General features: G+C 50.5%; 2 protein-coding genes across 2 annotated transcripts, besides 1 other annotated feature; one reads left to right on the plus strand and one right to left on the minus strand.

Annotated features, from left to right (window-relative positions):
• Positions 1-536: 536 nt before the first annotated feature.
• Positions 537-2,129, minus strand: ETH_00001090 (uncharacterized protein; the record flags this gene model as incomplete). Its single annotated transcript, XM_013373291.1, has 1 exon — positions 537-2,129. One exon carries the CDS (start codon positions 2,127-2,129, stop codon positions 537-539), a length of 1,593 nt encoding a protein of 530 aa, XP_013228745.1.
• A 2,959-nt stretch (positions 2,130-5,088) lies between these two features.
• Positions 5,089-10,832: a repeat region.
• Positions 10,833-12,472: 1,640 nt separating this feature from the next.
• On the plus strand, positions 12,473-12,604 carry ETH_00001105 (uncharacterized protein; the record flags this gene model as incomplete). The annotated part of the gene is made up of 1 exon (XM_013373292.1): positions 12,473-12,604. One exon carries the CDS (start codon positions 12,473-12,475, stop codon positions 12,602-12,604), a length of 132 nt encoding a protein of 43 aa, XP_013228746.1.
• Positions 12,605-23,087: the final 10,483 nt, after the last annotated feature.

Raw genomic sequence — 23,087 nt, forward strand, 5'->3', positions numbered from 1 at the left:
GTGAAGACATAAATCGATCAATTCAAGGAATTAGAGACAGCAAGTACGGACAGCCACAGACAATGACGCAAGCAAGGAATAAATGGGGAAAGGGCAATATTACACACGCGAGAAACGACGCTACACGCTGCATTGTCAGCACCTGTTGAAAACATGGCACGCAAACCTTGGCTATCAGTTCGCTAGCTCAGATGTTAAAAACAGAAGCGACTACATCCCATACGAATTGCTTCAAAGCTTTTGTTTAACAGAGTTTTGTTTGATGAACATCAAGGCAGATAACTTGTACAAACTCACGCGAACGTTTCCTGTTTGTCTTGGGTTATGTGTCTTCTTTTCGTCTAAACCTGTTCCTCTTCCTGTCTGCCACCGTTAATACCTGCCTCCGTTTTCTCCCTTTTGTCACAACTCTTCTGTTTTACTTTGGTGCTTCATTCCCACATCGGCCCTCTCTGCCTGCATGTGTACTTTCCCACCCCTGTCCCTATTTTTTAATCTTCGTCTCTCTTTCAACCCCACCCTGCCTAGGCTTGTCCCTATCTTGCTTGTTTTGCCTCATTCTCCATGTGTTGCTCTGTTTGCGTGTGTCCGTCTCCCGGTGCATGCCTCCTATCTGCATGACTATCAATGTCTTCTCCAGGAGGAGTTGATCCCTCCAAAACTGCATGGATGCCGATATTCTGTAAAGGTTGCCTCTTTAGCTGCTGCTTTTGGAAAATCTCTTCATCGTGTCTCCAGGCGTCGTAGGAGTATTCTGTGAATGGCTTGGGGGCCGAGGGTGAACAAAAAAGCATACGCTTTAACGCGATTACTTCTTCTAATGATGGGCGAAGTCCCTGTTTATATATACGTATCGCGGAAAGCAGCCGGTTCGCTAATTGTGTGTTGTAGTTGCGGACGCGGGGGCGGACAGAACCCCCCCCATGAAAGTAATAATTTGTTCGGAAGCCACCAACGAACCTTTCCCACCATGAGGACAGTTCCATGGCCTCTCCAAACAATTGTATGGCAGAAATGATGAAATCCATGGCGAGAAAATCCTTTCCCAGCACGGACACGGCCACAGCTGGTCGCCTCTGCTGGGACCTGCCCTGAGCCTGGGTCCACACAATATCTATCAACCTCTCCAACGCGTCCATAAACGTTTCAGTTCCTGCTTGATCAAGCGAATTTCGGGTCAGTAGCTGCCGCAAAGTCTTCATATAGGGTAAGGTCGATAGATTGCTGCGATGGTGCAGGAACAGACGCTGTGGTACCAAGTGTCGTGGCTTGACACCAAACTCCACAGACGGCAAACGCACAAAAGGATGACCAGCACAGGGATGCGTTTTTGGAGATGATATACGGAATTGCTGCAAAGCACTATGTGAGCACGCTCCCTCAACTTGGATAGCTGAGATCGGTGAAACCACGCCCAGGCCTCCATGGAGATGGTAAATTATATAGCTCCGCTCAGAGGTATTTCCTCCTGCAGAAGATATTGCTGGAGGCGCCGGGATAAGAGCGGGCCTTGCAGAAGAGTCGCCGTCAAGTTGGGGCAGATGAGGACCTAGGCTAGTAGGCGCTGGATTGGCCGCGCCCTCAGACGAGGAATGCATCACACCTTCGGGCTTCTCTACGCACTTTGTTTCTTCCGTACGTTGCTGCTCGTGGGCCTCTGCCGCTTCCTGCAACATGGCCACAAGGCTTTCTATCATTGATGCGGATTCTGTGCCAGCAGTGGCTTGTGCCGATGGCTGAGCTATACCCATATCTGTTTCCAGCTCCAGGCAGTGTTCCGCTATCTGGCAAAGTTCAGCACTTTCGTCTGGTAGCCATCCAGAGGCCAGACGGCGAGGTGTTGATCCTGGCTGCCTCTGCGGAACCTCTCGGGCAGCTTTGCAGATGACCCCAATGACCAGAATGGACAGGATTAAAGCCGTAGCAGCTAGAAACCGCGGCAATGAGTTTCTGCGCCGATCTTGGAAGCGGCGTTGTGGATGACCTGTGGTGGACCGAAGAGGCCCATGCGCTAGGCTAAGATGTGGAAGAGAAAATGCTGTTGTCTTATCGTCACCTAGAACTCGGTAGTCCTGCGCGTCACCCCGCAGCTGTCGCTGCTCTTTGTGAGCAGAAACTGTAGCCAACATTGAGAGGTTATCAAAAGGTATGCAATATGGGTCTATCAGTGATGAGGAGAGGCGAAGAAGTCTGTCTGTGACGCCTTACAGTGCAGCCCACGAACATGTAAACTTTTTTCCAGAAAGAGCGCAGATATTTCCACCGACAGGGAGTTCTGTAAGAGCCCATAAACGTCGTGAAAGGCATCAAACTATAACTTTTTGTTCCTTATATGTCGACCGCAGTGCAAATCAGGGCGTGGCGACGGTCTTGACCACCAACGCGCATCGAGAATGCCATGGGGTCTCCCAAAGCAGAGACTCCTATGAGCCTGAAGCTAATCAAACTGCGCTCAGGAATAAAGTAGAAAAAGAAAAGAAAGGGACAAAGGTAACTGTGTTTTCATGCAGACAGCTACGCTACTCACGGGTCACAGGTAGAGCATGCCCAATGATTAAAGCGACAAAAAGGCAAGAGCAGACGAGCTATCCAAAAATTGGTAGAATATATCAATTGTTACCTGCATTGTTCGCGTCTAAACCTGTGTTGCTGCTGCAGCACCGTTTTCAGCTTCTATCGATCCTTGTGCAGATCAGTGACAACATCGACACTGTTCCGCCCTGTTAACTTGCTGCGTGGAATTGGGTGAAACACAGTTACAAGTGGACACGCTCAGACAAGTGTGAACCGAAACAGAAAAGAATAGAGGAAGAAATAGGGGAAACGGGACGGGAAAAATACTTCAAGAGAGGGAAAAACCAGACGAAACAGAAGGAGACCTGTTTTAGCATTCCGCTCACGGGCGAAGAGTAACATGACCACTACAGTAGCAACGACTGGCATAGCCGGAAGGCATGGCACAAAGGGAACATCGACGGCATCTCTTATGCTGCTCCTGTATGTAGAAACCGTTTCACATTCAACTGTTAAGTGGGGTTTGCACGCCTTACGAGGACGAGAGACAATTGAAAATGCTTATTCTGCACACACCTCTACGATTTGAGAGCTGAAAATTCGAATTTTCGTAAAAGCTCGATGAATTACATTAAAGAAGGAACGGAAGTTAAGTGAACCAGGATGGTAGGAGGTCAGTCAGTCAATTTCCATGCGAGTATTGGTTGCAGTCGCAGCAGCTCCTGTCTTGACGAGTCAACTGATACGAGTTGAGCAGCCTATTTACCATTCTGGCGCAACTTGCAGTCGTATTAGAAATTCTTTTTCAGGACAGTTATTTTGTAGAACGCCAGTGTGCCAGTCTTCAACAGAGCGCGTATGCTAGTCCCCAATACTGGCTAGTCCATACTCTGTCAGTACTCACGCACTCTACTACACATAAATAGACATATTAAACATGTAGGAATGCCGGGGAATCCAGGTGAGTCCACAAATACAATTATACTCGATGGCCGGCTGTCACATGGTCATGATGTCAACGCAGAACGTGTGTGAAGAACTCAGGGAATTGTGGGACGCAAATTCTCCATAGTCCATGAATGCAAATGTGTAGGTAGGGCGGCACAGAGCGAAAGGTGAATTGACGAATGCGGGACTCCATCTGAATGGCGTCTCCTGCTTGTTTCGCAGCGGCTTTTTTAGTGGGCGCGGAAAACAGGACGCTCCTAGTAAGCTTGCGGCAATGAGTGGGGGTCAGGAGGGTCTGCGTGTGTCTTCGTTCTGGGTATAGGGTGTTCCGACTCTGGAATGGGTTCCGGTGGCGGAGGTGGAGGTGGGGATGGCAGGTTGCGTTGTCTGGGTCATCGCAAACGAATGACGGCGAGCTTCCTGTAGTTCTCAGGCCGACCACGAGAGCGAGGAGCCGGGTGCGGTTGTTGTACTACAAGCATCAGTGATGTTGGCGGTGTATCGTGCGAGCAAGTGTTGGGAAGGCCTGGGCGGCGAGACAAGGCACCAGCCATCTGATTGGGCGCTAAGTGATGTGCAAATCCGGGAACTCGGCTTGGAAGTCTAACCACCGCGCAGTGCGTCCGCGCAGAGGCTTCGATGCTTGGAGTAGTTGGAGATGGCAGAAAGCTTGATGATCAGTATACGCCGTAACCGTGGCAACAAGGAGCAAGTTAGACCACTTCCTCAGGGCCCTGACCAACGCCAAGAGTTCTTGATTGTAGATCGAGTACTTCTGCTGCGTAGGGTTCATGACTTGACTGCAGAAACCGATCGTGTAGTGCACAGGCAATACAATAGGGTCTGCTGGTGATCGTAAGAAAATAGCTAGCTGGCGGCCTACAGGAGGTCAAAACGCTGAACTAGGACAGGACCCTTTTACTAGTATCGGAGTAAGGCAATTTATCAGCAAATTAGCATGTATACACTAGAATGGTCTGTGAATACCTGGAGATTGGGGCTGGCGATAGCGCCGCCACCGGTGCAGGCCTCCTCCCCACAGGGCCAAAGAGGAAAGAACCCCGAGTGGGGAGGATCTTCAAGAAAATAGATGTTGAGAAACTTGAAATAACTACATTTTGTGATATGTCGATTGTTGTTTCAAGGAGACGCACCGAAGGAAGACGGTTATCATATGCCCCTACTCGTGGGGCGGGTAGCAGCGTAGTCGCAGCAGTAGGTGTAGTGCACAGGCACTACAATCGGGCTTGCTGGTGACCTATAGAAGATAGCTAGCTAGCGACCTACAAGGCGTCGCAAGTGGAGGAGGACAGGACCCTCCTACTAAGATCAAAGTAAGGCAATTCGTTTGCGAATTAACATGCATACACTAGAGGTGCCTGAAAATGCGTGGAGACTGGGGGCGATAGCGCCGGCACCAGTGAAGGCCACACAGGGCCTAGGAGGCGAGCACCCCGAGTGGGGCGAATTGAACGACAACAGATTTTGGAAACTTAAGAATAACTGTATTTCGATATATATAAGCTACTGTTTCAAGGAAATGGGCCAACGTTAGGTGCCGACCATAGGCCCTGCTCGAGGGGGCAGGTAGCAGCGTAGGCGCTGTGCACTACATTTGGGGCCTGTTCCGGGATTGAAATCTTAGTTCTTTCCGGACTTGGGAGTAGAAATACTATATTTTAATAACTCACGCCTAGAATTCTTCTCTCGGTAAGGGATGCATCTCCGCAACGGCCGCGTTATCGGCCCCACACCGCAGGAGACTTCTACAATGTCAGTGAACAAAATGCCGAGCGGGACGCCGGCCCATCATCGCCATGCTACTCCGAAGTCCACCGTGGCAGAGCGGCTGCATGGGCATAAGGAGGCGCCCCCGCAGGTGATACCTATGACCAATGTTATGCCACGGGACAGTCCCTTCGTCACGTGCGACCAATTCCAATCCGCTATGAGTGTGATAAGAACTGTTATAGAGGGGACCGTGGAATCCGGCGCAACGACTCCCATACTACCAGGAGACGGCAGCACTATGCAGGCCTTTCTGCTGCGCATCGAGCACCGGTACACCCAGATGGGACTGGAACCGCGCGAGGAGGGAAATGCACTTATTGACCACCTCGTGAGCCTGGCTCTAGCGTATTGGATGTATCTACGGAGAACTATCGACCTAGGCGGCTAGGCGACAGTACATCGCAGGCTTTTGGAGCAGTTTGACAAAACAATGTCGCAGAGTCAATTGTTAACGGAGTTGGCTAAAGTACGGTGGAATGGTAGCCCGAAGGAATACACGGACCCGTTTGCGGCTGTAGCGGAGCGTGGTTTGGGTGTTGCCCCCGACGAACTCGCTGACTATTACTGCACCGGGCTACCGACAGACCTCCACCTTCTAATAACCAATAACGGACAGGTGAAAGTCAGTCGTGGGAACAAGTGGCGACAGCCGCAACACGGCTCTACGAGCCCAGGCAGAGTATGCTGGACTTGGACAAAGGACCAGTCGAGCCATTAGGGCTGCTATCCAAGCTAATGGACTCCAGGGGCGCCAGGAAATTTAAAATCGACCTGGGGGAACCCACGCGAACTGCTGTGAGTGTCAGGGTCGCGGACATCCGGCACGTGTCTGCCCCAGCAAAGGGGAACGTACGAAACGTCCGGGGGAAATATGCAAGAAGTGTGGCGGTGTGGGAACTTATGTTCGGAACTGTCCTACGTATGAACGAGGCCGGCCCGAGCCGGCGGGCAAGAGCAGTAGGGAGCCCACCCGTCCTAGTACTGAGAAGACAGAACGGTTAAACATGCGGGCCTAGGCGTGGTTGGAGACGAGCGTTCTAGGCCGCACAGCCATGGCAAAGGGATGATATGTGCGGCAGCAGCAGGCCCTAATGCCATTCCAGTCTCCCTTGAGTCGGAAAGCCAACTCCTCAGCACTGCGAGAAGAACTAATACGACCGATGGGCACGCAGAAGGGACTGAGCCGCTTTCGGAAACGCGGTGGGAGTATGGGTCGGCGTCGATTCTGAGTGAAGAGGCTCCGGAAGCGACGACGGATAGCAGCAGAAGTCTGCAGAGACAACGGAGAACGGCAATAGATCAGACGCGACAGAGAGTGTGCCACACTGGTGGAGGGAGACTTTTCCGAAAGAGTCTCACGACCAAGGGGGAGCATTGTGTTGTGCGGGTGCGACGGCGGTACTTCGCGTTGACCTCGCAGGGAGTCCTTGTGAGGCCCTCTTGGACACTGGGGCTTCGAGAAGTTTCATTAGTCCTAAAACAGTCGAACGACTGCAGCTGAAGGTGCGGAGACTTCCAGAAGAGCATAGGTTTGCCGTAGCTACAAGTGAACAACTACGCATTGATCGGGTTGTGACGGGATTGACGATGTGGTGCCGACATGCACGTTTTTTCGGGAACCTTTTAGTGGGAACCGTTCCCTATGAATTAGTCTTGGGTTTGGATTGGCTGACAGAACACAAGGTGGCGTGGTATTTTCAGTCTGACAAACTCCGAACCTATGTGAATGGCCAGTGGTGCGAGTTCCCGGTCGTTCGGACTGGTGAAGCAAAGCCGCAAGGTGACAGTCCCACCGTAGTCCACCCAAGGACCCCAGCAGAGCAAGCATATGAGATATTGGCCAAACAAGTGGCAGGTATGTCAGCCGAGCAGGCAGCTATACTCCTACGCCCGCCTCCAAGGAGGTATACGTCCCACGCATAAGTCCCACGGGAAGACTACGACGAAGGCGCCGATAACGTCGCTCGTTCGTCAGGCGGCGGCTGACACAAAGAATCTCAGGGCTCCATTGCACGGTTTGCATCTCATACTGGCTTTGCCCGAAGGCGGTTCGGCGGTGCCCCTAAGGTTCTCGGATGAATAGCAAGGCGCGCTTTGTTGCGCGTTAATTGGGAATCAACCCACGTCCTCCGGCTGGCGTAGTCCTTTGGCCTCAACCGCCTCGGCGGCAGCGGAGAGTGACGAGGAGTCTCCCTGGCCGATGGCAAAACTCGAGCACACTCTGTTCGACGAATGGATAAATTCGACAGAGGCGCAGGATATTCCATGTGAGAATGCCCAGGTGTTGCACGAGCATCGCGCGGTTTTTCCGGATAAATTACTAAAGGGATTACTGCCGAAGCGCCCTCATGATCACCATATTCTACTTGTGCCTGGAAATCTTCCAGCGAAATCTGCAATATACCGTATGACCCCAGATCAGCGCACATTCCACAAACAGGAGTTAACTAAATTATCGGACAGTGGTTGGATCGGAGCGACCTACTCGTCTATTTGCTCCCCTACGATCATGGTAGACAAACGTGATGATGGTTCCGGGGAGCGGAAGATGCGTATGGTTGTCAATTTCCAGGCTCTAAGTGCCCTTACGATAGCCCCTGATTTTCCACTACCTCCCATTCAAACCATTCTGGAGATGCTGGGAGGCGCCAAGTATTTTTCTACTTTGGATCTTGAAGCAGGATTCCATCAAATACGTATGACTAAGGAAGACCGGTGGAAGACGGCTTTCCGGTCCGTTCTGGGACTGTTCGAGTACCGAGTAATGCCCTTTGGCCTTAAGGGTGGTCCGGCTACGTTCCAGGCCAATACTAATGCCTATCTACAACCTTTGTTGGGATAGGGCGTTATTGCGTACCTATATGATGTACTTATCTATAGTTCCGATCTCTCTGGGCACGTTTCTCTGCTGCGACAAGTCCTTAATATTTTTTTTAGGTATCAATTCTACCCAAAATTCCGCAAATGCAAGTTTGCAAGGCAAACAATTACATATTTGGGTTATACCACTTCTGCTGCGGGGATCAAACCTGCAAAAGACAAAATTGAAGCCATCCGGCATTGTCCAGAGTTACTGGAGAACAAAACGCAAGTGCGCCAGTTCCTCGGTACCATAAATTACTGTCGCACGTTCATGGGACCGGACTATGCAGACGTTGCCCGGCCGCTGGTTGACCTTACGCGTAAAGACGTTAGTTTCGAATGGACAGAGCTTCACACGCAAGCGGTGCGGCAGCTCAAACAGCGCTTAATCGACTTCACTACATTACAAGTCCCTGACACCACGAAAACCTTCGAGTTATACACAGATGCCTCTGGTTATGCGATCGGAGTAGTTCTGGAACAAGACGGCAAGCCCATCGGCTTCCTCAGCCAAGTCATGAACCCCACGCAACAGAGACACTCGATCTACGATCAGGAACTAACTCTTGGGGTTGGTCATGGCACTGGACAAGTGGTCGCACTTGCTCCGTGTCTCCAAGGTAACGGCTTACACTGATCATCAAGCTCTCACCCATCTCCAACGAATCCAAGCATCGAAGCCTCTGCGCGGACGCACCGCCCGGTGGCTAGACTTTCTTGCGGAGTTCCCGGATTTGCACATCACTTATGTTCAAGGAGCGCGCAATCAAGTTGCTGATGTCTTGTCTCGTCGTCCCGGTCTTCCTAACACCTGCTCGCACCACTGATGCTCGCAATAGGACATGTGAGCGCGGCTCCCCGCTCTCGTGGGCGGCCTGCCAACTACAGGGAGCTCGCCGGAATTCGTTCGCGACGACCTAGACGACGTAGCCTGCCGTCCGCACCTTCACCTGCGCCGCCGGAACCCAACCCAGAGGCGGAACATCCTACACTCACAGCGAAGACACCAGCTGACCCTCCTGATGTGCGCCAATGGCCTCAAGCTTACTCGAAGTGTCCCGTTTTTCGCGTTCCCTACAATGCCGCAGCAAAACAACCAGGAGAAACTCTGCAAATCGAGTTTCGTGATCGCCAATTCACCTTTCGCTACGTAGAGCCTTACCTGCACATCCGCCTTCATGGACTGTGGCGCATCTGCGTCCCAAAATTCCCTGAGTTCCTTACTCAAGTTCTGCATTCACATCACGACAATGTCATAGCCGGCCATCGAGGCCAGAAGAAGACCTTTGCGGCTCTCAGCAAGCACTACAACTGGCCAGGAATGCGCGCCTACACTACTGCTTATGTTGAGTCATGCACTCACTGTCGAGCGTCAAAGTCTCTTAACCAGAAGCCTGCAGGCCTTCTTCAACAGTTGCTCATCCCTTCTCGTCGGTGGGCGCACGTGACTCTTGACTTTATCACAGATCTTTCCCTTACAACGAACAGGGCACGACTCCATTCTTGTCATGGTCGACTCCCTCAGCAAGATGGCTCATTTCGTTGCTGCAAAGAAGCCATTCACAGCAGCAGACACTGTGGAGCTTCTCGCAGACCGTCTTATCCGCTATCACAGCTTTCCAGAGGTGCTCATATCGGACCGCGACCCCCGTTTCCAGTCGGATCTCTGGAACCAACTCTGTCGCCGCTTTAACATCAAACGGCGCATGTCCTCGTCCTACCATCCCCAAAGCGACGGCCAAACTGAACAGGTTAACCGCACACTGGAGCAGATGCTTAGTACCTATATCAGATCTGACGAACGCGAGTGGGAGCGTTTGCTTCCGGCCTTGGAACTTGCCTACAACACAACAAGTCATTCATCTACTGAGCTCTCTCCCTTCGAGGTCATGATTGGCGAGAGCCCGTTGACTGCTGCGGACCTTGATATCGTAGGCGAGTTAGCTCCTACGCTCACTCCTCCGGTGACTAAGCTTTTCCGGCAGCTCTGCGACAGAGCACAGAGTCACATCCTGAAGGCAAAATGGCAGCAGAAGTGCTACGCAGACACAAAGCGTCGAGCAATGGAGGAGACAAGGTCTGGCTCAGCAGCAACCACCTACGCCTTTCAACAGCTGCCCTAAGTTCGAGCCCCGTTACCGTGGAGCCTTCGAAGTCATCGAACGCATAGGAACTGTCGCTTACCGTTTCGCTCTGCCTCCCACCTATGAATGCCATAACGTTTTCCACGTTTCGCAGGTAGTTCCCCACCGCCCCCGCCCTCCCGCTTTGGTTCCCCCGGCAACCGACGGCGCCTAGCCTCCTATCCACGATGTAGCAGGCAATCCCACTGAGGAATACGAAGTCGGCTATATTATGGACAAACGCGGCTCGGGAGATGCAGCCCAGTACCTCGTGAAGTGGCGCGGGACCCCTGCAGATCAAGCCACATGGGAGCCAGCTCACCACCTTACAGGCTGTCCTGCTTTGCTTCGCGCTTGGCGCCGCGGCCAAAGAAGACATCTTCAGGCTCGAAACAACATTGGTCCTTCCGAGGCGTAGAGGTGTGGGTCCGTCACATTCCACTGCCTGCAGCACGGGCACCCTTCAATGAGGAAGGGGGAGGGAGCGCCGCGCACCGTGTGCACTCACGGCGTTAGCTTTAGAAGAGCGCAGAGATTGAAAAGGCAAAAAGTAATGCATTTCCGTGTAGTTCTCTTCAGTCCGGCAAGGGGGGAAGTTGTAGTGCACAGGCACTACAATCGGGCTTGCTGGTGACCTATAGAAGATAGCTAGCTAGCGACCTACAAGGCGTCGCAAGTGGAGGAGGACAGGACCCTCCTACTAAGATCAAAGTAAGGCAATTCGTTTGCGAATTAACATGCATACACTAGAGGTGCCTGAAAATGCGTGGAGACTGGGGCTGGCGATAGCGCCGGCACCAGTGAAGGCCACACAGGGCCTAGGAGGCGAGCACCCCGAGTGGGGCGAATTGAACGACAACAGATTTTGGAAACTTAAGAATAACTGTATTTCGATATATATAAGCTACTGTTTCAAGGAAATGGGCCAACGTTAGGTGCCGACCATAGGCCCTGCTCGAGGGGGCAGGTAGCAGCGTAGGCGCTGTGCACTACATTTGGGGCCTGTTCCGGGATTGAAATCTTAGTTCTTTCCGGACTTGGGAGTAGAAATACTATATTTTAATAACTCACGCCTAGAATTCTTCTCTCGGTAAGGGATGCATCTCCGCAACGGCCGCGTTATCGGCCCCACACCGCAGGAGACTTCTACAATGTCAGTGAACAAAATGCCGAGCGGGACGCCGGCCCATCATCGCCATGCTACTCCGAAGTCCACCGTGGCAGAGCGGCTGCATGGGCATAAGGAGGCGCCCCCGCAGGTGATACCTATGACCAATGTTATGCCACGGGACAGTCCCTTCGTCACGTGCGACCAATTCCAATCCGCTATGAGTGTGATAAGAACTGTTATAGAGGGGACCGTGGAATCCGGCGCAACGACTCCCATACTACCAGGAGACGGCAGCACTATGCAGGCCTTTCTGCTGCGCATCGAGCACCGGTACACCCAGATGGGACTGGAACCGCGCGAGGAGGGAAATGCACTTATTGACCACCTCGTGAGCCTGGCTCTAGCGTATTGGATGTATCTACGGAGAACTATCGACCTAGGCGGCTAGGCGACAGTACATCGCAGGCTTTTGGAGCAGTTTGACAAAACAATGTCGCAGAGTCAATTGTTAACGGAGTTGGCTAAAGTACGGTGGAATGGTAGCCCGAAGGAATACACGGACCCGTTTGCGGCTGTAGCGGAGCGTGGTTTGGGTGTTGCCCCCGACGAACTCGCTGACTATTACTGCACCGGGCTACCGACAGACCTCCACCTTCTAATAACCAATAACGGACAGGTGAAAGTCAGTCGTGGGAACAAGTGGCGACAGCCGCAACACGGCTCTACGAGCCCAGGCAGAGTATGCTGGACTTGGACAAAGGACCAGTCGAGCCATTAGGGCTGCTATCCAAGCTAATGGACTCCAGGGGCGCCAGGAAATTTAAAATCGACCTGGGGGAACCCACGCGAACTGCTGTGAGTGTCAGGGTCGCGGACATCCGGCACGTGTCTGCCCCAGCAAAGGGGAACGTACGAAACGTCCGGGGGAAATATGCAAGAAGTGTGGCGGTGTGGGAACTTATGTTCGGAACTGTCCTACGTATGAACGAGGCCGGCCCGAGCCGGCGGACAAGAGCAGTAGGGAGCCCACCCGTCCTAGTACTGAGAAGACAGAACGGTTAAACATGCGGGCCTAGGCGTGGTTGGAGACGAGCGTTCTAGGCCGCACAGCCATGGCAAAGGGATGATATGTGCGGTAGCAGCAGGCCCTAATGTCATTCCAGTCTCGCCTGAGTGGGAAAACCAACTCCTCAACAGTGTGGAGGGAACTAATACGAGCGAAAAGGACGCGGAAACGACTCAGAGTGAAAAGTAGACGCTTTTTGTGTCCTCATTCGGTAAAAAGATATAAGTTAATTTGATCGGCCAACACGATGACTTTTGTAGCGTTCTAATTATCAAGGGTGCAGTGAGAGTCAGCAGCAGTAACAGCAACAGCAGCAGCTATGGTATGAACAGCACTAACAGAATACCGCTTACTCTGTGTTACGTTTTGCTGTGAGGAAGAGCAATTAAGAAATAAGCAAGCGAAATTGCACAAATATTAGAAAAAATGAATGACTAAAGAAACTGAAAGGCATACGAGCAGTAGGAAAGAGGGAAAAGCTAGACAGAAAAAATTCACAGGCGACCAGCCGAAAAGTTGGAACACATATCTCTCGACTGAGGCAAGTGAACCGAGAAGTCAGTAGGGACGCACGCAAAGAAATCAGAACAGAAGCTAATAGCCACACACAGAGAAGAAATTTAATAGGGGAGAAAAAGGAGCAAACTGTTAAGGGGATGCAAGCCAAGAACACTAGGTAGAAGTCTCCTTAGCTCAAACAACAAGAGCTTCAACGATTAGATCCTGACACAGGCAAAATAAGTAAGAAAGTTAAATTTCGGTCTTGGCAATCAAGAGAGGGGATCAGTTTCTCACGAAAGTGACCCGTTTGGATATTAACATATCCACCAGGGAACACCGTAGAGCACGTGGCTTTGGCAGGACACACCACAAATGTAGCTTCAATCTCAAATGAAAGGCTAGAACCATTGTACTAGAAAGCCTCACAAAGAAAGTACGAGAATTTGATAATTAAATTTGTTGATACTGCGGAAACCGTCCTCTGCTGCGCTGTTCACCTGGGGTGGTTCGGCTTTCCCCACGTCAGGCATAATGCACCCGCTCGAGGCTCACGGATGAAACGTTACGAAACTAGTCTGGTATTCGCTTTTCAATATGATATAATGACTAACGCTACTGTATAGTCAGCAGTCGGCAGACGCTGCTGTTGATTGTGCAAGCCGCACCTGCCGACTGCAACTTGATGATCTGCTCCTGACCTTAAAAGGTCAGGAGCAGAGGCACGCCAATAGTGGCCACGCATTGAAGGCTTCTTGTGTTATTTCCTTAGTGTCATAGTCTAATAATGTCTGTTTAAACTTTAAATTGATGCAACATAGACTGCGGAAGTATCGTCAGAATCGAGTGCCTGCGTCTCAGTTGTACCTTGAGTGGAGCGATGCAGATCAGGGCAGACACACGAGGCAGAGCTCAATAAAGTGTGATTTTCATGACACTGTATGGAAAGAAAGGGCTTTTTCCAAGCATTGCTGCATTTCGTCGACCAAGATGTATCGCTGGCTCTCGGTCTGTTTCACCTTGATCGTTGCCGCTACGGAGAACCTGTTCTTCGAAGTAGAAGCTACACATTCGCCTACTATGCAGGCCCAACACCCTGAAAATGAACCATATAGGCAGATGTGGAAGACTCCTTTAATTTTAGGCCGGAGTGGACAGTCTTTTACACCTTTTTTCGCGAGCCTCATCTTCATCTTGGCAGCAGTAGCTGTCGGTTTTGTCGTAATGCAGTGTTATAAGTCCCTAAAAGCTCAATGGAGAGACAGAAATGGCGGAGATCGTGGGCGGCGAATGTCGATAGATGACAATATACGTGACTCTGTAAGCTAGATATTTCAAATTCCGGAAACAAATCGCGGGATCAGTCCCATTCATTCCGGATTTTTTATTGTGGTGGAATCAACCATCCTAGCCTCCTTTTTCGCTTGCACTGAGTATGGCCTTCATGGTATTTTTGGCAGCGCGATGCCGAAAAAGCATATTTGGGCACGTAAAAAACAGACGATGAGTGTGACATGAGACACTTTATCTGTTTGGGCGTTCCGCATGGCTACCAACTTATCGTTCGGGACAAGCATTCGTTTGATTCTCCCTGAATCTCCCTTTACATCTCATCAAGCATACACTGCGAGGAACCGTTGTCTTCTTAATTTTGTATTGGTGGGGCGTGGATACCTGTGGTAGTCACTTCCTAGCGGAAAGAAGTGTTGTTACACGAAAGGATTTTGGCTAACTGCAAATGCGGCAAGGCAGGTAGAATTCATACGGTGCTCCGTGGCGAAAGTAGCAGTACAATTTACAAATTCCAAAAATGCGAGCGCAACAAAATACAACTGGGCCATATTGTTTTCAGCTTCTAGGACGCTCGTGGAGCATCCTAGAGAATGCACGAGGTTGCTGAAGTGCCGCGATGCTTATCGCTTTTGCGCGCTTTTCTTGACCCGAATGCCCTTTTATCGTCTTCCGCTGGTCTTTTGTTTCGGCTGCTGCCATACTGTTCATGTACTGAGCCTAGGGGCTGGCGATCATGCTTGTGCAAACAATAAAATAAACGACAAGTGGACGCGACCCCAGGGATGGAATTGAGTAATGCCGATTGACATTTCTTTCAGTAGACACAAACAGGGGATGTTGGTTGACTTTGAACATTGCACAGGCCATGCCTTCTGGCTCTGGAGGTGTACTGTGGTACACCACGCAATTAGCTGATGTGTTGGTACAGATCGAACTACTGAGGACGACGTGGGATCAAGCACTCACAAATAGAACTACGGCACAGAATTGCCAATAAACGCTGAGAAATTGCAATGGATGGCGAACTGTTCAGGAGTCGACACAACGCACCCATAGTGCATCCGGTTACTTAGGATGCCTCATCTGAAGAACTGTTGAAGTAACAATCGACGGTGAAATATGGAGAGGTAGTGGCCCACACTTTGCATAGTTGCAGTGCTCATGGGTCTGAGGTTTCTACGGAAGCTCGTATGTGCATCAGGCGATGGGCCCAAAAGTCCGCAAAACTACGAAGACTCAGAAGACTCTGACCCATCAGAAAAAAGGAAACCATCCAGAAAACCACAAAATAAAACCTCAGAAAAAGTAGGAATTTATCGAAGAGACAATGAATGGCTACCTATGCTGAAGGCGTCAGTCTACACGCTATCTACTGGTACAGTTTCGACGTTTTGGCAGGCGTCTCTGCTCGGCGTTGCACGGTAGTGGCACTAGTAACACGCTGCAGTGAAGCATCTAATACCACCCTGCTGAGCGTGCTGTGTCTTGGTAACTTGACGAGTGAGATATCTGAAATTTTGTGTTATGCAGTTCGACCTTCAGGGCGCAACAATGCCTGAAGTGTTGTACTTGCCGCGCTGTTGCTTAAAACACTCGGAGGATATTGGATGCTGAGGACGAAGGTGGCGTGCAAACAAGGGAGCTGCCGTCCGATGAAGATTGCTATGGACCACACAACTCATAACTGGCTTTCATTTTATTCAGTTTGAGTGCAAATTAGAGATTCTACGAAATTTCGTTGTTTCGCTGGAGGTGTCCACGTCTTTTAGCCGTATACATGAAACAACACGCTGTTCGCACGTTTGCGTATTTTCATAATGGAATCGAAGTGAAGGCGAGTTCTCAACATGTTGGCCAAAACCACTTCCAGCGTCTGTGTTGGCTTGAATACCCTGCAAAACTTGTCTCTGAGAAGCTGCTACATGGAATAGTGAACGTGCCTGTGCTCAGACGCAACCCCATGGAAACACGTATTTAGACCGTGTATCCTTTCATCACATTCCGGCAACGATACGCACTGGCTGTAGGTATGGTTTTAGCCAATTAATAGTTTGGGACTTCGCCATGCATGCACGGTGGATCTGTGGCGCTAAAGAGATTTTAGTCGGGAACTCCTTCCTGTTTTTTCGTTCTGTTCGTTCGCGTGAAGGGTGCGCTGCAATCCATAATTCAGGCTTGCTTTATCTCGGCTTTTAGGAGAGAATTCCGTGCCCCTGGAAGCTTTTGTGGGTGCGAACGCTTCCGATTGTGACAATGCTGTCCAGATGGAGACCATCAATCCCATCTTTGGCGCGTGCCTTGACGAAGTCTTCAAGGCAAGCTGAGGTTCCACTGGCAAGCTGTAAACTGTTGTGGAAAAGCGAATGCTCCTGAAGTGCAGAAACATACGTGCACCCCTCGCGTACCACGTTATTACACTACGTGCAGTACTTGCTTAACCGGCAAATGCACTCTTTTCTAGGCAACAGTGTATCCTTCAACATCATTATTCCATATTCAGTCTGCGAAACAATTGTAGTTGCCTTTGACGCAGGCAATTGTCACATTTTGCACAGCTCAGGCAACTGTGGATACTGTCAATAGGTGCTGACAAAAGCTTGTCTTCGTCTAAGCTCCTTACACCGGAGCTTGTTGCCTGGTTCCCAAGAGATTTTTGGCTTCGCTTTGAGGTGGCATTCCCTTAAGCATGTGAGGGTTCTGCGTGGACTTTTGTAGCGATGCGGGCTGCAACGTTCTTGTGCTTACAGCGAGTGCGTGGGACTAGACAATCTTTGCTTACGCACTTCTTAGCTTAGCTAATTGTGTTTGTTTTTGCCAATTCCCAGCTCACTTTTATGCAGTTCAGCTTCTGTAACATGCATGGGCGGCGACCAAGGAAGAAGGTCCAGACACGTCGTTCCTCTCACTTATCCTTTGCATACAGTGCCATGTGTTTTCGAGAATAAGACAAAAGATCAAAGTTGTCTCACTAAGATTTTTACTGCTTTCCTAGGTAAGCTCAGATACCGCGTTACTGGTTGATTTTGACTTTGTGAAACACTGCACGATGATGTGTCCAATGATTTCAACGCCAACGAGAAAATGTGCTCGCTGCAAAGGAGTTCAACTGTTCGCTGTCTTCATAATGTGATATACTGGTAATGCAGACGAAAAAGGGGCTTTATTTCTTTTTTGGGCGATATTAGCAAAACAAAAGTCTGGTGCGCAGGATATATAAAATGGCCGTTCGCGCGAAGCACACCAGTGTATTCAACAAATATCAATCTCAAGTAATTCGAAAACTACTTGGCTAGTTCAACCAGCACCGCAAAACCTGGAATTTAGCGCTTTTAGCGGAGATGCGGGCACATTGAAGCACCGCGTATAAGCGCGTCCACACACAAACATGGTGCCTCCGTCTGCCGCCATGTGTGCATGCCTATGAAGAATGAAGGGTACTTCAAGAATGACTGGTTATATATCTTTCAATGTAATAAACAACATTCGTATTGGCCTTACGATTGTTGTTTATTCGGGCTTGGGCTGTTGTCAGTTGATACTTTGGTTTTTGAAGGCGAGGAGCACGGTTCGGTGCTCTTATGTCCTGCATTTTGATGTACTTCATGTTTTTTGTGCCTATAGAGAGTGAGAGAAACTAAACATACTTAGTGTGAACCCACAGGTGTCTGCTATGCTGCGTGAGTTGAGTGTTGTAAGTGACAGAGATCATATAGAGATGCGTGTTGTAAGTGACAGATCATATATTCCTGGAAAGAAGATGGAAGGGACCGCAGTCAATGTTCACACTTTCGCTGCACTAAAATTGTTTTCCATAACGGGTCTTTTGCAACCCCTAAGTAGGGTCTAAGCCAGAGCAACGGGCGGGGCAGGAACTCACAGTTCATTATGTGCACGCTTCGAGGAGATGTGACATAAGCTTCTTTCAGGTGAAGATATTAATTGCCCTGTCTTGAGTGAATAATGAGTAGTACACAGATCAGCAGCTCCCTTAGGCTTTGTCCCTGTGTCTCATGCAATCAGAAATCCTAGGCATATATAGTATCGGGCTCAATTTTTTCTTAGCTGCCTGGAGTATGTTCTCGTGTTCAAGCGCAGTGAAGCACGGCGCAGCATGCCAACTTTTAAAGGGCCTTCGTCGTCCTAAAGGATGCCGAATCTTGTAGATAAAGCGCAGTGCCAGCAACTGCTAGCAATGCGAATGGCATATTCAGAACACTAAGCCAAACCAAACCAATTACGGGTTGCATATCATACATCAACTTGCCAAAACGAAACGGTTTGCCTCATATTCTGTTATGCAAATTCCGGTCAGCTACTGTCGAGTCCTTGGCATTTGCGATGGAGCAGGGATGGCGTCAGGGGGTGACGTGGGGCGTTGTAATGTAGCCGGGAGCAGGGGCAAGTTTACAGCTGGAGTGGGACTAGTTGACTTGGCATTGGCTTTGGCGGCCGATTTGTTGTTGACTCGAGTGTTGCATGTCGCTCCATGAATTGCGGTTTGTGCAGACAGTCCAATGGTTTTGGGATTTGCTGCCGGTTTATCTGCGAAGACTGGGTGCTTGTTTCAGAGTGTGGTTGGAGTAATGGCAACCTGTGTCATGAATTGTTACTTTTGTGTAAGGGCGTTTGATACGCTGCTTGGCGTTTAGAGCTGTCGGCAAGTTACGCCGAATTGTCGAGAAAACTTGTTTGGGCAAACCAGACTGTAGGAGGCAGAGCGTGATTTGGGGAGTCGAGGTTGCCAGTGGACCCGTGTGTGTGTGTGTGTTTCGCAAAAGTAGGGGAACCTATTTTGCGATTTTGCGATTTGGTTGAGTAGTTTGTTGCGTCAGCAGGGCGTTGGCCGAGTGCGTGCGCCTAGTGTTTGATATGGGTTTGCTCGCGAACGGAACGAATAGCTGACCATTTGGCTCTCCACTTTGTCGGTCTTGAGCAAAGAGGATGCTCGTGTCGACAGTTTTTGGTAGCTTTGTTCCCGTATGCTTTTTTGAACGCAAGACGTACCAAACGCATGACAGCAGGCCTAGAAAAGCCCAGTGCTCGCTTTGTTCCTGGCGGCACCGATCGGCATTCGTATTTGTGGATCGACTGCGGTGGGCTAGAATTTTTGTGCGAGTGGGTTGCAGCGAGTTGACAGGTGGTGTGGTTGCTTGTGTTTATGGGCTGGGCCGCGTGTCATGATTCGTTTTGCAGCATCTGAAACGAGTCAATATGACCAAATGACGAGCCGTGTTGCGTTCTGGAAATTCCAGTCAGCTACTGTCGAGTCCTTGGCATTTGCGATGGAGCAGGGATGGCGTCAGAGGGTGACGTGGGGCGTTGTAATGTAGCCGGGAGCAGGGGTAAGTTAGCAGCTGGAGTGGGACTAGTTGACTTGGCATTGGCTTTGGCGGCCGATTTGTTGTTGACTCGAGTGTTGCATGTCGCTCCATGAATTGCGGCTTGTGCAGACGGTCCAATGGTTTTGGGATTTGCTGCCGGTTTATCTGCGAAGACTGGGTGCTTGTTTCAGAGTGTGGTTGGAGTAATGGCAACCTGTGTCATGAATTGTTACTTTTGTGTAAGGGCGTTTGATACGCTGCTTGGCTTTGAGAGGTGTAAGCAGGTGACGCAGAATTGTCGACAAACCGCCTTGGAGCAAACCAGACCCTGCGGGACCTACCACAATGAGGGATCTAGAATCTAGGAGCGTGCATGGCTGTGTGCCACTTAAGAAGGTATGACGGGGTATTGCACGGCGTAGCTGATTAGTTGCGTCAACAGGGCGTTGGCCAAGTGCGTGCGCCTAGTGTTTGATATGGGTTTGCTCGCGAACGGAACGAATAGCTGACCATTTGGCTCTCCACTTTGTCGGTCTTGAGCAAAGAGGATGCTCATGTCGACAGTTTTTGGTAGCTTTGTTCCCGTATGCTTTTTTGAACGCAAGACGTACCAAACGCATGACGGCAGGCCTAGAAAAGCCCAGTGCTCGCTTTGTTCCTGGCGGCACCGATCGGCATTCGTATTTGTGGATCGACTGCGGTGGGCTAGAATTTTTGTGCGAGTGGGTTGCAGCGAGTTGACAGGTGGTGTGGTTGCTTGTGTTTATGGGCTGGGCCGCGTGTCATGATTCGTTTTGCAGCATCTGAAACGAGTCAATATGACCAAATGACGAGCCGTGTTGCGTTCTGGAAATTCCAGTCAGCTACTGTCGAGTCCTTGGCATTTGCGATGGAGCAGGGATGGCGTCAGAGGGTGACGTGGGGCGTTGTAATGTAGCCGGGAGCAGGGGCAAGTTAGCAGCTGGAGTGGGATTAGTTGACTTGGCATTGGCTTTGGCGGCCGATTTGTTGTTGACTCGAGTGTTGCATGTCGCTCCATGAATTGCGGTTTGTGCAGACGGTCCAATGGTTTTGGGATTTGCTGCCGGTTTATCTGCGAAGACTGGGTGCTTGTTTCAGAGTGTGGTTGGAGTAATGGCAACCTGTGTCATGAATTGTTACTTTTGTGTAAGGGCGTTTGATACGCTGCTTGGCGTTTAGAGCTGTCGTCAAGTTACGCCGAATTGTCGAGAAAACTTGTTTGGGCAAACCAGACGGTAGGAGGCAGAGCGTGATTTGGGGAGTCGAGGTTGCCAGTGGACCTGTGTGTGTGTGTGTTTCGCAAAAGTAGGGGAACCTATTTTGCGATTTTGCGATTTGGTTGAGTAGTTTGTTGCGTCAGCAGGGCGTTGGCCGAGTGCGTGCGCCTAGTGTTTGATATGGGTTTGCTCGCGAACGGAACGAATAGCTGACCATTTGGCTCTCCACTTTGTCGGTCTTGAGCAAAGAGGATGCTCGTGTCGACAGTTTTTGGTAGCTTTGTTCCCGTATGCTTTTTTGAACGCAAGACGTACCAAACGCATGACAGCAGGCCTAGAAAAGCCCAGTGCTCGCTTTGTTCCTGGCGGCACCGATCGGCATTCGTATTTGTGGATCGACTGCGGTGGGCTAGAATTTTTGTGCGAGTGGGTTGCAGCGAGTTGACAGGTGGTGTGGTTGCTTGTGTTTATGGGCTGGGCCGCGTGTCATGATTCGTTTTGCAGCATCTGAAACGAGTCAATATGACCAAATGACGAGCCGTGTTGCGTTCTGGAAATTCCAGTCAGCTACTGTCGAGTCCTTGGCATTTGCGATGGAGCAGGGATGGCGTCAGAGGGTGACGTGGGGCGTTGTAATGTAGCCGGGAGCAGGGGTAAGTTAGCAGCTGGAGTGGGACTAGTTGACTTGGCATTGGCTTTGGCGGCCGATTTGTTGTTGACTCGAGTGTTGCATGTCGCTCCATGAATTGCGGCTTGTGCAGACGGTCCAATGGTTTTGGGATTTGCTGCCGGTTTATCTGCGAAGACTGGGTGCTTGTTTCAGAGTGTGGTTGGAGTAATGGCAACCTGTGTCATGAATTGTTACTTTTGTGTAAGGGCGTTTGATACGCTGCTTGGCTTTGAGAGGTGTAAGCAGGTGACGCAGAATTGTCGACAAACCGCCTTGGAGCAAACCAGACCCTGCGGGACCTACCACAATGAGGGATCTAGAATCTAGGAGCGTGCATGGCTGTGTGCCACTTAAGAAGGTATGACGGGGTATTGCACGGCGTAGCTGATTAGTTGCGTCAACAGGGCGTTGGCCGAGTGCGTGCGCCTAGTGTTTGATATGGGTTTGCTCGCGAACGGAACGAATAGCTGACCATTTGGCTCTCCACTTTGTCGGTCTTGAGCAAAGAGGAGGCTCGTGTCGACAGTTTTTGGTAGCTTTGTTCCCGTATGCTTTTTTGAACGCAAGACGTACCAAACGCATGACGGCAGGCCTAGAAAAGCCCAGTGCTCGCTTTGTTCCTGGCGGCACCGATCGGCATTCGTATTTGTGGATCGACTGCGGTGGGCTAGAATTTTTGTGCGAGTGGGTTGCAGCGAGTTGACAGGTGGTGTGGTTGCTTGTGTTTATGGGCTGGGCCGCGTGTCATGATTCGTTTTGCAGCATCTGAAACGAGTCAATATGACCAAATGACGAGCCGTGTTGCGTTCTGGAAATTCCAGTCAGCTACTGTCGAGTCCTTGGCATTTGCGATGGAGCAGGGATGGCGTCAGAGGGTGACGTGGGGCGTTGTAAAGTAGCCGGGAGCAGGGGCAAGTTAGCAGCTGGAGTGGGACTAGTTGACTTGGCATTGGCTTTGGCGGCCGATTTGTTGTTGACTCGAGTGTTGCATGTCGCTCCATGAATTGCGGTTTGTGCAGACAGTCCAATGGTTTTGGGATTTGCTGCCGGTTTATCTGCGAAGACTGGGTGCTTGTTTCAGAGTGTGGTTGGAGTAATGGCAACCTGTGTCATGAATTGTTACTTTTGTGTAAGGGCGTTTGATACGCTGCTTGGCGTTTAGAGCTGTCGTCAAGTTACGCCGAATTGTCGAGAAAACTTGTTTGGGCAAACCAGACTGTAGGAGGCATAGCTTGATTTGGGGAGTCGAGGTTGCCAGTGGACCTGTGTGTGTGTGTTTCGCAAAAGTAGGGGAGCCTATTTTGCGATTTTGCGATTTGGTTGAGTAGTTTGTTGCGTCGGCAGGGCGTTGGTTGAGTGCGTGCGCCTAGTGTTTGATATGGGTTTGCTCGGGAACTGAACGAATAGCTGACCATTTGGCTCTCCACTTTGTCGGTCTTGAGCAAAGAGGATGCTCGTGTCGACAGTTTTTGGTAGCTTTGTTCCTGTATGCGTTTTTGAACGCAAGACGTACCAAACGCATGACGGCAGGCCTAGAAAAGCCCAGTGCTCGCTTTGTTCCTGGCGGCACCGATCGGCATTCGTATTTGTGGATCGACTGCGGTGGTCTGGTATTTTCGTGCGAGCGGTTTTTCGGCTAATAAGAGTTAGTG

This window comes from Eimeria tenella, genomic scaffold (genome assembly GCF_000499545.2).
Source record: "Eimeria tenella Houghton genomic scaffold, Eth_scaff13, whole genome shotgun sequence".
Taxonomy (NCBI): domain Eukaryota; phylum Apicomplexa; class Conoidasida; order Eucoccidiorida; family Eimeriidae; genus Eimeria; species Eimeria tenella.